General features: G+C 52.2%; 1 protein-coding gene across 1 annotated transcript; it reads left to right on the forward strand.

Moving 5' to 3' along the window:
* The first annotated feature begins 9,306 nt into the window (after positions 1-9,306).
* On the forward strand, positions 9,307-13,336 carry FEM1A (fem-1 homolog A). Its single transcript, XM_034946662.3, has one exon. The coding sequence runs from the start codon at positions 9,613-9,615 to the stop codon at positions 11,620-11,622; it is 2,010 nt and encodes a 669-aa protein (XP_034802553.1). The 5' UTR covers positions 9,307-9,612; the 3' UTR covers positions 11,623-13,336.
* The last annotated feature ends 437 nt before the right edge of the window (positions 13,337-13,773 follow it).

The following is a 13,773-nucleotide window of genomic DNA, read 5'->3' on the forward strand; positions in this document are numbered from 1 at the left end:
CAAAAATTAGCTGGGCATGGTGGCACAGGCCTGTAGTCCCAGGTACTTGGAAGGCTGAGGTGGGAGGATTGCTTGAACCCAGGAGGCAGAGGTTGCACTGAGCTGAGATCATGCCACTGCACTCCAGCCTGGGCAACAGAGACAGACCCCTTTTTTTTTTTTTAATCATTTTCTTATATCTTATGGATTCTGTAGGTCAGGAGCTTGGGGCAGGGCTCCACTGGGAAGGTAGCCATTTGCCCAAACCAAGGAGAGAGGCCTCAAGATAAATCAATCTTCCCCATATCTTTCTTGTTTTTAAGTCAGGGTCTTGCTCTGTCACCCAGTCTGGAGTGCAGTGGTGCGATCATAGCTCACTGCAGCCTCTATCTCCTGGGGTCAAGATCCTCCCACCTCAGCGTCTCAAGGAGCTGGGACCACAGGTGTACATCACTGTACCTGGCTAACTTTTTAAATTTTTTCATAGAGACGGGGTCTCGCTGCATTGCCCACGCTAGTCTTGACCTCCTGGATTCAAGCAATCCCTCATGTCAGCCTCTCAAGTAGCTGGGACTACAGGCGTGCCCTACCATACTCAGCTCATTCTGCCCATATGTTGATCTTGAACTTCTAGGCTCCAGAAATGTGGAAAAATAACTTTCTGTTGTTTAAGCCACTCAACCTGTGATATTTAGCTATGACAGTCCAAGCAGACTAATACACTTACTCCTCTTCTCGTCTCTTTCCTTTTCTTTTCTTTTTTTTTTTTTTGAGATGGAGTCTCGCTCTGTCACCCAGGCTGAAGTGGAGTGGCATGATCTCGGCTCACTGCAACCTCTGCCTCCCAGGTTCAAGCAATTCTCCTGCCTCAGCCTCCTGACTAGCTGGAACTACAGGCGTGCACCACCACACCCAGCTAATTTTTGTATTTTGAGTAGAGACGGGGTTTCACCGTGTTGGCCAGGATGGTCTTGATCTCTTGATCTTGTGATCTGCCCGCCTCAGCCTCCCAAAGTGCTGGGATTACAGGCATGAGCCACCGAGCCCAGACTTGTTTGTTTTTTTTTTGAGATGGAGTCTCATTCTGTTGCCCAGGCTGGAGTGCAGTGGCAAGATCTCGGCTCACTGCAACCTCCACCTCCCAGGTTCAAATGATTCTCTTGCCTCAGCCTCCTGAGTACCTGGAATTACAGGCATGTGCCACCATGCACAGCTAATTTTTGTATTTTTAGTAGAGATGGGGTTTCACCATGTTGGCCAGGCTGGCCTCGAACTCCTGACCTCAGGTGATCTGCCCGCCTCAGCCTCCCAAAGTGCTGGGATTACAGGGGCGAGCTACCGCACCCAGCCAAGACCAGTGTTCTAAGTGAAGTAACTAGTAATGAAAAACCAAATACTGTGTATTCTCACATAAGTGGGAGCTAAGCTATGGGTTTGCAAAGGCATACAGAGTGATATAATAGGTGGGACACAGTGACTCACACCTGGAATCCCAGCACTTTGGGAGGAGAAGGAGGGAGGACCATTTGAGCTCAGGAGTTTGAGACCGGCCTGGGCAATATAGCAAGACCCCACAAGCATCTAAAAAAAATTAGCTGGGTGTTGTGGTACATGCCTCTAGTCCCAGCTACTCAGGAGGCTCAGGCGGGAGGGTCACTTGAGCTCAGGAGTTCAAGCCTGCAGTGAGCTATGATTGCACCACTGCACTGCAACCTGGACAACAGAGCAAGACCTTATCTCAAAAAATAAAAATTTAAATTAAAAAAATGGTATAATGGACAGTGGAGACTCAGAAGCGGGGAGGGAGTGGAGAGTGAGGGATAAAAAGCTACATACTGGGGCCAGACGCTGTGGTTCACACTTGTAATCCCAGCACTTTGGGAGGCCGAGGCAGGTGGATCACCTGAGGTCAGGAGTTTGAGACCAGCCTGGCCAACGTGGTGAAATCCTGTCTCTATTAAAAATACAAAAATTAGCCAGGCGTGGTGGCAGGCGCCTGTAATCCCAGCTACTTGGGAGGCTGAGGCAGGAGAATCACTTGAGCCCAGCAGCTGGGGGTTGCAGTGAGCCGAGATCTTGCCACTGCCCTCCAGCCTGGGCAACAGAGCAAGACTTTGTCTTAAAAAAAAAAAAAAGAAAGAAAAGAAAAGAAAAGAAAAACAAAGCAAAACAAGAAAACTACGTATTGGGTACAATGTACTCTACTTGAGTGATGGGCGTGCTAAAATCCCAGGCTTCACCACTATCAATCATCCACGTAACCAAAAACAACGTGTACCCCCAAAGCTATTGAAATTTAAAAAAATTTTTTTTTGTTTTTTTGGGGTTTTTTTGAGACAGAGTCTCGCTCCGTTGCCCAGGCTGGAGTGCAGTGGCACGATCTCGGCTCACTGCAAGCTCCGCCTCCCGGGTTCACACCATTCTCCTGCCTCAGCCTCCCAAGTAGCCGGGACTACAGGCGCCTGCCACCGCGCCCGGCTATTTCTTTTTTGTATTTTTAGTAGAGATGAAGTTTCACCGTGTTAGCCAGGATGGTCTCGATCTCCTGACCTCGTGATCTGCCCGCCTCGGCCTCCCAAAGTGCTGGGATTACAGGCGTGAGCCACCGTGCGCAGCCTTAAGGGTCCGTTTTGTTTTATTTTGCTCCCTGGTCTAGCTCAGCTCCGGAATCGGTGCAGACACGCAATATCCTCTCAGTAGATATTTATGGAATAAATAAATCTGTCTCATCTTTGGCATTGCTATGATGGGGTCTATTTTGTCTTTTTCTCTATTTATCCGCATGTTTAAAATATTTTTTATTAGAAAAAAAAACGGAAGGCACCTTAGGATGAAAGCGCCTCCCCTCCCAACCCCCCAGTGGGGTTTGGCATGTCTCTCGCTGTCCCCATCACCTCCCTGGCCCGTGCAGGTGGCCTGGCCGTGGTTCTGCACGGGCCGCCGCGTTTAGGCGGCACTGCAGCTAATGACACCCCGCAGTGTGTGCCTGGCTGGCCGCCCGAGATGTGCCTGCGCATGGCATGGGGACGTTTGCAAGCCTGGATCCTGGCGTGGGGGCAGGGAGCGGGAGAACAGGCACGCAGATGGCAGAGGGGCTGGGGCGGGGACGCTTGCCTGGCGTGGGCCACAGTCACGACCCAAACGTAGCCCCCACTGTGTCTCTTCATAGTTGCATCCTTGGAAATCGGCGGGGCTGCAGGAAAAAAATTAAAAATCAGATGAAAGAAAATAAAGCAGTGGAGACCTCCAGAAGGTGCCCGCCCCACAGAATAGTCGTCAGGGTGGTGCTGTGGTTACAATGTGCTTCCTGGGGTGATGACTTCATTCATTCCACAGATATTTTTTATTATTATTATTATTATTATTATTATTATTATTATTTGAAATTGAGTTTTGCTCCTGTTGCCCAGACTGGAGTGCAATGGCGCGATCTCGGCCCACCACAACCTCTGCCTCCCGGGTTCAAGCGATTCTTGTGCCTCAGCCTCCCGAGTAGCTGGGATTACAGGCATGCGCTGTCACGCCTGGTTAATTTTTGTATTTTTAGTAGAGACGAGGTTTCTCCATGTTGGTCAGGCTGGTCTCGAACTCCTGACCTCAGGTGATCCGCCCACCTCAGCCTCCCAAATTGCTAGGATTACAGATGTGAGCCACTGCGCCCAGCTTCCACAGATATTTGTTGAGCACCTACTCTGTTCTAGAAACAGGAATGCAGCAGTGAACACGACAGAGAAGAGTCCCTGAACAAACATTCTAAATTTGTAAATGATACAGCAGGGTAGGTTGGAAAGTGATGTATGCCACGGGGGGGGAAAAATAGGCTGAAAGGATCGTTCCACCTCGGCCTCCCAAAATAGTGGGATTATGGGTGTGAGCCACAGTGCTCAGTCTTAATTTTCGCTGTTGGCCATGATTAACAACTGGTCGGAAAAAAAAAATCCTGAAAATATAACGATCAGCTCTTGTGAGTCAGTATACACCAACATCTGCACACTCTGGAGGGGTAAATTCTGTTTTGTTTGTTTTGCTTTGTTTTGTTTTGTTTTGTTGAGACGGAGTCTCTCTGTCGCCCAGGCTGGAGTTCAGTGGCATGATCTTGGCTCACTGCAACTTCCCAGGGAGTTGGAAGGAGGGAGGAGGTTGGAGGGAGGAGGTTGGAGGGAGGGAGGAGGTTGGAGGGAGGAGGTTGGAGGGAGGAGGTTGGAGGGAGGCAGGAGGTTGGAGGGAGGAGGTTGGAGGGAGGAGGTTGGAGGGAGGGAGGAGGTTGGAGGGAGGGAGGAGGTTGGAGGGAGGAGGTTGGAGGGAGGAGGTTGGAGGGAGGGAGGAGGTTGGAGGGAGGGAGGAGGTTGGAGGGAGGAGGTTGGAGGGAGGAGGTTGGAGGGAGGGAGGAGGTTGGAGGGAGGGAGGAGGTTGGAGGGAGGGAGGAGGTTGGAGGGAGGGAGGAGGTTGGAGGGAGGGAGGAGGTTGGAGGGAGGAGGTTGGAGGGAGGGAGGAGATTGGAGGCAGGAGATTGGAGGCAGGAGGTTGGAGGGAGGAGGTGGGAGGCAGGAGGTTTGCTGATTTTTAGCATTTGCCCATTTCCCGTGGTGTAAATATTCAAGCCAAGAATGATTTCCAGCTACCACCAAGGAGCCATAGAACAGGGTATGGGGGCCGGGTGCGGTGGCTCACACCTGTAATCCCAGCACTTGGGGAGGCTGAGGCGGGTAGATCACAAGGTCAAGAGATAAAGACCATCCTGGCCAACATGGTGAAATCCCACGTCTACTAAAAATACAAAAATTAACTGGGCATGGTGGTGTGTGCCTGTAGTCCCAGTTACTCAGAAGGCTGAGGCAGGAGAATCGTTTGAACCCGGGAGGCGGAGGTTGCTGTGAGCTGAGATCACACCCCTGCACTCCAGCCTGGCAACACAGCAAGACCCCGTCTCAAAAAACAAACAAATAAAAAAGAACAGGATAGTCGGAAGGAACGTGCAGGGGGACCCCAGCACACAGTATCCCAGTACCACTGGGCAGGTGCAGTGGACTTGAATAATCCAGGAAACATAGAACATAGTGGGACATAGTAACAAAAATAGTGAATTTGTGCGCATTTGTTATTTGTTATCTTTGTTTTTGTTGTTGTTGTTGTGTTTTGGGAGTTTTTTTGTTTTGTTTTGTTTTGTTTTTTTGAGACAGAGTCTCGCTCTGTCGCCCAGGCTGGAGTGCAGTGGCACCATCTCGGCTCACCACAACCTCCGCCTCCCCAGTTCCAGCCATTCTCCTGCCTCAGCCTCCCGAGTAGCTGGGAATGCAGGCACCCGCCACCATGCCCAGCCAATTTTTCTATTTTTAGTAGAGACGAGGTTTCACCATGTTGGCAAGGCGGGTCTTGAACTCCTGACCTCAGGTTATCTGCCTGCCTCGGGCTCCCAAAGTGCTGGGATTGCAGGATTGAGCCACCACACTTGGCCTACAAAACACTTTTTTTATTTTTTATTTTTATTTATCATTATTATTTTTGAGACAGAGTCTCGCTCTGTCACCCAGGCTGGTGTGCAGTGGCACGATCTCAGCTCACCGCAACCTCTGTCTCCCAGGTTCAAGCAATTCTCCTGCCTCAGCCTCCTGAGTAGTTGGGATTACAGGCGCCTACCACCACGCCTGGCTAATTTTTATAGTTTTAGTAGAGACTGCATTTCACCGTGTTGGCCAGGCTGGCCTCAAACTCCTGACCTCAGGTGATCTTCCTGCCTCAGCCTCCCAAAGTGCTGGGATTACAGACGTGAGCCATCGCACCTGGCCACAAAGCACTTTTAGACATGTTTTCTCTCTCACACTCCTATGTTCTCATTTTACAGATGAGAAAGCTATGTTCAGGGAGCTTGGGCCACTGTCCAAAGCCATGCAGCTGTTTGGCCGTGGACTTGGTTGTTGAATCCATGAATTCAGCTTTTAGAATTAACCTCTGGTCTGTGTTGAGAGGCAAATGGTTCGTAAAGTATTTTCACTCAAAACGCTTAGCCTCCCTACGGTGCCAAATACTATAACAGGCAAAAAGAGTGTCCCGGGGGTTGACTAAGGTCCATCTGGCTGGAGCTTCTCATGCCCCTAAATGGTCTTATGGCCAGTCCCAGGTGCACTGTGGAAGTCTCAAAAGTAGACATTTAACATGCAACTTTAAGCTGCTGTCCTGTTATTGGACCACAGTCCCTCTAATTTTTTAAAATAAATCCTGTAATTGCTTCGTGGAAAGAACAATTATATTGCAAGACACTGCCATCTGTGGAAGGACATTAAAATACAATGAAGTGGCCAGGCATGGTGGCTGACGCCTGTAATCCCAGCACTTTGGGAGGCCGAGGTGGGTGGATCACTTAAGGCCAGGAGTTCGAGACCAGCCTCGCCAACACGGTGAAACCCCATTTCCACTAAAAACGCAAAAATTAGCTGGGTGTAGTGGCGCGCACTTGTAGTCCCAGCTACCTGGGAAGCTGAGGCAGGAGAATCACTTGAACCTGGGACGTGGAGGTTGCAGCGAGCCAAGATCACACCGCTGTACTCCAGCCTAGGCGACAAGAGTGAAACTCCATCTCCCCCTCAAAAAAAAAAAAACAAAAAAAAACTTCAGGGTATGTGTATGTATATTTCAAATGGTTGAACTGTTCATTAAAAACATTTCAAATATTTCAAATACGCCATGAAATCCTATTTGGAGGCATTTCTTCATGTTGTACCACACATGAGAAAGCATCAAAAAAGAATTGGTGGCCAGGTGAGGTGGCTCACGCCTGTAATCCCAGCACTTTGGGAGGCCGAGGCGGGCAGATCATGAGGTCAGGAGTTCGAGACCAGCCTGACCAACATGGAGAAACCCCGTCTCTACTAAAAATACAACATTAGCCGGGCATGGTAGCACATGCCTGTAATCCCAGCTACTTGGGAGGCTGAGGCAGGAGAATTGCTTGAACCCGGGAGGTGGAGGTTGTGGTGAGCCAAGATCGTACCATTGCACTCCAGCCTGGACAATGAGAGTGAAACTCCGTCTCAAAAAAAAAAAAGAAAAAAGAAAAAAAGAAAGAGAAAACAACAACAACAAAAAAAGAATACTTACACTCGTAGGCATTACCCAAGAGAAATGAAAACATATTTCCACACAAAGACCTGTACGCAGAAGTTTATAGCAGCTTTATTTGTAATCATCTAAAACTGGAAAGAACCATCACGTAATGGATAAAAGAATGGTGGCTCGTCCTTGCCATGGAATACAGCTCCGTAATAAAAGGCAACGAGCTGCTAATACACGCAACAGCATAGTTGCATCTTGAATGCATTGTGCTGAATGAAAGCTGCAGACCCCAGAGGCCACATACTGCATTTTTCTGTTTCTGTGCTGTTAGTATGAAACGCAGAGAACAGATCAGCAGTTACCAGTGGCTGCGGGTGGACAAAGGCGTTGATCAACAGGGCATGAGATAACATTCTTTTTTTTTTGAGACGGAGTCTCGCTCTGTCCCCCAGGCTGGAGTGCAGTGGCGCAATCTCGGCTCACTGCAAGCTCTGCCTCCCGGGTTCACGCCATTCTCCTGCCTCAGCCTCCCGAGTAGCTGGGACCACAGGCGCCCGCCACCACGCCCGGCTAATTTTTTGTATTTTTAGTAGAGACGGGGTTTCACCGTGTTAGCCAGGATGGTCTCGATCTCCTGACCTCGTGATCCACCCGTCTCGGCCTCCCAAAGTGCTGGGATTACAGGCGTGAGCCACCGCGCCCGGCCGGCATGAGATAACAATTCTGAATGAAGACGCTGTTGAACATCTTGGTTGTGATACTGGCTACATAGCTGCATGTTTGTCACACCTGTTCTCTTTATTTATTTTTATTTATTTATCTTAGAGACAGGGTCTCCCTCTGTCACCCAGGCTGAAGTACAATGGTGCAATCACGGCTCACTGCAGCCTTGACCTCCTAGGTTCAAGCGATCCTCCCACTTCAGCCTCCCGAGTAGCTGAGACAACAGGTGCACGCTAACACGTCCGGCTAATTTTTCTATTTTTGTAGAGATGTGCTATGTTTCCCAGGCTGGTCTCGAATTCCTGGGTTCAAGCAACCCTCCCACCTCAGCCTCCCAAAGTGCTGAGATTACAGGTGTGAGTCTCCTTGCCCGGCCAAACCTGTCCTCCTTATTAAAAATGCATTTTATTGTATATATATTACACCTCGAATAAACTTTAAAAATAAAGAATTCGGGTCACCAAAGATTTCTTTTTCATAATATAATTCATTGTTGTCAAAAAATGCCAGGAAATGGATCACCTTACAACTGCTAGAATAGCTATTATCAAAAAGACGAAAGGTAACAAACGTTGGCAAGGATTTGAAGAGAACACTTATACACTATTGATGGTAATTTTAATTAGTATAGCCATTATAGAAAATGGTGTGGAAGTTCCAAAGAAAAATTTAAAAATAAAACTACCAGGTGATCCAGGAATCCCACTTCTGGGTCTTTATCCAAAGGAATTGAAGTCAGCACGTCAGGCCGGGCATAGTGGCTCACGCCTGTAATTCTAGCACTTTGGGAGGCTGAGGCGGGCGGATCTCCCAAGGTCAGGAGTTCGAGACCATCCTGGCCAACATGGCGAAACCCGTCTCTACCAAAAATACAAAAATTAGCCGGGCGTGCTGGTGGATGTCTGTAGTCCCAGCTACTCGGGAGGCTGAGGCACGAGAATCGCTTGAACCCGGGAGGCAGAGGTTGCAGTGAGCCGAGATTGCGGCATTGCCCTCCAGCCTAGGCAACAAGAGCGAGACTCTGTCTCAAAAACAGAAACAAAAACCAAAAAACCCCACAAAGTTATTGAAAGAAATAAATAAAAATAAATACGTAAATAAACGAAGGAAATTCTGACACATACTAGAATATAAATACATGTATGTAAATGAATAAATGAATATATGAATGTGAGAATAAGAAGTGAGCGCGTCATTTTTTACCGTTCTTCCAGCTCAAAACGTTTTCGCCCCGTCCAGCTTTTCGGCCTCCTCCGGGCGCCCCCTGCCGGTGGGCCGCTTGCCCGTGCTCCAAGCCCAAAACAGACGCGTCCCCGCTAGTCGCTTTTAGCCTTCGGTCTCGGTCCTGATTGGCTCAGAGTCGCTCGTGATCCCTTTTGGGAAATGTAGTCCTTAAGGGTATCGCGCCTGCCTTTTCTATACGCTCTGACGCAGAGATAGCCACGGGAAGTACGTCACCAAATTTCGCCGGTTCCCACAAGCTAGGTCGTGTGGCGCTGCATGACGGGAATTGTAGTCCTCAAATTGCTAGCTTCCGATGCCATGCGCTGAGGCTGGAACGCCAATTCCCACCATGCCGCGCGCTCACAGCTCTCAGGGGCTGTCCTGTGGCCTTTGGGGAAGTGTAGTCTTGAGCCCCCAAGATTCCTTTTCTGTTCTATGGAGTGGGCCCGCGCAAAGGACTCCATTTCCCGGCGTGCTCCCATTCGTCGGGTCGCGGCAGCCATTTTGTTCCGCCCGAGGAGACCCTAAGATGGCGGCGAGGGGGACGGTGAAGGTTGCCTCCCGCCCGTCAGGGCTCTGATCCTCCGTCTCCCCGTCCCCCGGCGGCTGGCCCATGGCCTGGCGGAGGCCCGAACCATGGACCTCCGCACCGCCGTGTACAACGCCGCCCGTGATGGCAAGCTGCAGCTGCTCCAGAAGCTGCTCAGCGGCCGGAGCCGGGAGGAACTGGACGAGCTGACGGGCGAGGTGGCCGGCGGGGGAACGCCGCTACTCATCGCCGCCCGCTACGGCCACCTGGACGTGGTGGAGTACCTGGTGGACCGGTGCGGCGCGAGCGTGGAGGCCGGTGGCTCGGTGCACTTCGATGGCGAGACCATCGAGGGCGCGCCGCCGCTGTGGGCCGCCTCCGCAGCCGGCCACCTGGACGTGGTGCGGAGCCTGCTGCGCCGCGGGGCCTCGGTGAACCGCACCACGCGCACCAACTCCACGCCTCTCCGCGCCGCCTGCTTCGACGGCCACCTGGAGGTGGTGCGCTACCTGGTCGGCGAGCACCAGGCCGACCTGGAGGTGGCCAACCGGCACGGCCACACGTGCCTCATGATCTCGTGCTACAAGGGCCACCGTGAGATCGCCCGCTACCTGCTGGAGCAGGGCGCCCAGGTGAACCGGCGCAGCGCCAAGGGCAACACGGCCCTGCATGACTGCGCCGAGTCCGGCAGCCTGGAGATCCTGCAGCTGCTGCTGGGGTGCAAGGCCCGCATGGAACGTGACGGCTACGGCATGACCCCGCTGCTCGCGGCCAGCGTGACGGGCCACACCAACATCGTGGAGTACCTCATCCAGGAGCAGCCCGGCCAGGAGCAGGTCGCAGAGGGAGAGGCTCAGCCTGGGCTGCCCCAAGAAGACCCCTCCACCAGCCAGGGGTGTGCGCAGCCTCAGGGGGCTCCGTGCTGCAGCTCCTCCCCGGAGGAACCACCGAACGGGGAATCTTACGAAAGCTGCTGTCCCACCAGCCGGGAAGCTGCCGTGGAAGCCTTGGAATTGCTGGGAGCTACGTATGTGGATAAGAAACGAGATCTGCTTGGGGCCCTTAAACACTGGAGGCGGGCCATGGAGCTGCGTCACCAGGGGGGCGAGTACCTGCCCAAACCGGAGCCCCCGCAGCTGGTCCTGGCCTATGACTATTCCAGGGAGGTCAACACCACCGAGGAGCTGGAGGCGCTGATCACCGACCCGGATGAGATGCGCATGCAGGCCCTGTTGATCCGGGAGCGCATCCTCGGTCCCTCGCACCCGGACACTTCCTATTACATCCGTTACAGGGGTGCCGTGTACGCCGACTCGGGCAATTTCGAGCGCTGCATCCGCTTGTGGAAGTACGCCCTGGACATGCAACAGAGCAACCTGGAGCCTCTGAGCCCCATGACCGCCAGCAGCTTCCTCTCCTTCGCGGAACTCTTCTCCTACGTGCTTCAGGACCGGGCCGCCAAAGGCAGCTTGGGCACCCAGATCGGCTTTGCAGACCTCATGGGGGTTCTCACCAAAGGGGTCCGGGAAGTGGAACGGGCCCTGCAGCTGCCCAGGGAGCCCGGAGACTCAGCCCAGTTCACCAAGGCGCTGGCCATCATCCTCCACCTGCTCTACCTGCTGGAGAAAGTGGAGTGCACCCCCAGCCAGGAGCACCTGAAGCACCAGACCGTCTACCGCCTGCTCAAGTGCGCACCCAGGGGCAAGAACGGCTTCACCCCTCTGCACATGGCTGTGGACAAGGACACCACAAACGTGGGCCGCTATCCCGTGGGCAGATTCCCCTCCCTGCACGTGGTCAAAGTGCTGCTCGACTGCGGGGCCGACCCGGACAGCAGGGATTTTGACAACAACACCCCGCTACACATAGCAGCCCAGAACAACTGCCCGGCCATCATGAATGCCCTGATCGAAGCAGGGGCCCACATGGACGCCACCAATGCCTTCAAGAAGACGGCCTATGAGCTGCTGGACGAGAAGCTGCTGGCCAGGGGTACCATGCAGCCCTTCAACTACGTGACCCTGCAGTGCCTTGCGGCCCGGGCCCTGGATAAGAACAAGATCCCTTACAAGGGCTTCATCCCAGAAGATCTGGAGGCGTTCATCGAACTGCACTGACCTGCCCAGAACGCCTGCACCCTCACCTCTCCCCTCTCCTGCTGAGACGGGGGAAATCCGGCTGGGGCATAGCAGATGCTCGTTCTTGCCTCCTTCAGGCACCAATCAGGAGAAGGGTTCTGCCTCCCATCCCCTTTACCTGCAGACAGGGTCGGAGGTGTTAGCGAGCCTTTGGTGCTAGAAGCCATCAGGGTCACGTGCTAAAAGGACAGTCTTTCTCCGGGAGCCCGCTCACTCATTCTGAGTTAGGAAAAGACACAAGACCTTCCCCACATCCTGTCTGCCTGGGTTAGGGAGGCCTTTGCCTTGTTACCTAGAGGCGGAGGGACTGAAGCCATTGCGTTCCTTCCCTGCTAGAAACACAGGAAGAAGTTGAGGACGGTCTGCCTTCCCTCGTCCCTTTACGTGGCCGGATAACTCCAGCTGCTGAATACAGTGTTAGGACTGGGGGCTCCTGAGATGAGAGTTTGAGATTCAGGGAATGAGACCACCTCTCATTTCTTCCAGCATGATCACGCCCTGCTCCCGTGCCACCGTAGTCCCTGGCAGACAGGCAGGTCTCTGCCCAGGGCAGCCTGCCACTTGCATAGCTTTCGGTTGGTTTGGTGTTCTGTTTATTTAATAAGTGGGCAGGTTGCAAGCGTTGCACAGAAATTCTGAGATTTTACTGCCTTTTTTTTTTTTTTTTTTTAAAGAAAGTTGTTTGTTGGACTCCATAAGGGAATTTCAAGCAGTGAGGATTTTGTGGTGCCTGAGATGGCCGAGGCCACAGGGAGTGAGCTGTATGTGTGAGGAATTTTGTGAGCGAGATAAAAGTCCATGGTGTCAACCCCTAAAACACGGGTGACCGTACATTTTTATACATCTCCACTCTACGGCCTTTTACAGGCTTTCCGATTTTACAGGCCTTTCCAAGTTTCCATTCTCCTTAGAGAGAGAACTGTGCTTCCAAACAGAAATCAGGAGTGACCACAAAGCCTGAAAACACTTTGCCACCCAGCAAAGAACTGGCACAATTGGTTTGGGTCTGCATTGCCATAGTGCCCGAGTTAAAACTGCAGGCCACTCTGCCTTGCAAACCTCACGTGGCCTCTGATTTCATTGTGGGTGCATCCACAGGTGGCCCGAGCTGTTCTTTCAGCTGCTCCAAGGATTGAGACCCAAGTCATCATGAAAAAGGCCCAAGTACAGTCTTAATGCGATAAATCCACTAGCTAAGACGTCGAGTGCCAAGACCAGCCTTCCAGCCGCGGTTTGGACAAAGTCTCAGGTTCCCATGACTCAGGGTAAGGTGCTGGGGCTGCCAGAGGACCTGCCCCAGCAAGATTTTTGTCAAGAGCGAGACTCCATCAGCCCAGGCAGATGGGAGCAGGTTCTTGGCCGGCGTAGACAGCAGCAAACAGCAGCAGGGAAGCCATTCTCACTATATCCTCCCTGCAGTAGCCACGGCCAGGCCCTTAGGAGGAGCAGTGACCGGCGGTGTCCAGAAACGTCCTGTCCCTGAATGGAAACTAGGTCTCGTTTGGATTTTTTTTTTTTTTTTTGCCGTGTCAGTTAGGAAATTATTTATTAATTTACAAGACAGGTTTTAACTCAGCCAAGGTGGGAAATGGCGTCCCTGTCCCTCCCAAAGCACAGAGCACAGAAATGAGGCCGTTTACATGGCGAGTCTCCGTGCTGGTGTTTAAGTCATTAAAAAGATACTCAAAGAGAATGGCCTGCCTGATGCGTCCTTGGCGTGGGTTAACTGGGGAAGTCGGAGGTGGGTGAGTCAGTCCATGGCATTGGTCTGAGTGAACAGAGAGCCCTAGGGCCACCTCCCCTAGCTAGAGGGGTTTCTGTGTTACATACTGGGGCTTTTTTTTTTTTTTGAGACAGAGTCTCACCCTGTCACCTAGGCTGGAGTGCAATGGCGCGATCTCGGCTCACTGCAACCTCTGCCTTCTGGGTTCAAACAATTCTGCTTCAGCCTCCTGAGTAACTGAGATTACAGGCACCTGCCACCATGCCCAGCTAATTTTTGTATTTTCTGTAGAGGGAGGTTTTGCCATGTTGGCCAGGCTGGTCTCAAACTCCTGACCTCAAGCGATCCTCCCACCTCAGCCTCCCAAAGTGCTGGAATTACAAGCATGAACCACTGCACCTGGCCTC

The sequence above is a fragment of the Pan paniscus genome, chromosome 20 (assembly GCF_029289425.2).
Source record: "Pan paniscus chromosome 20, NHGRI_mPanPan1-v2.0_pri, whole genome shotgun sequence".
Taxonomy (NCBI): Eukaryota; Metazoa; Chordata; class Mammalia; order Primates; family Hominidae; genus Pan; species Pan paniscus.

Coding starts and splice junctions, on each gene's coding strand:
- FEM1A (XM_034946662.3), top strand. CDS start 9,613: ATGGACCTCCGCACCGCCGTGTACAACGCCGCCCGTGATGGCAAGCTG.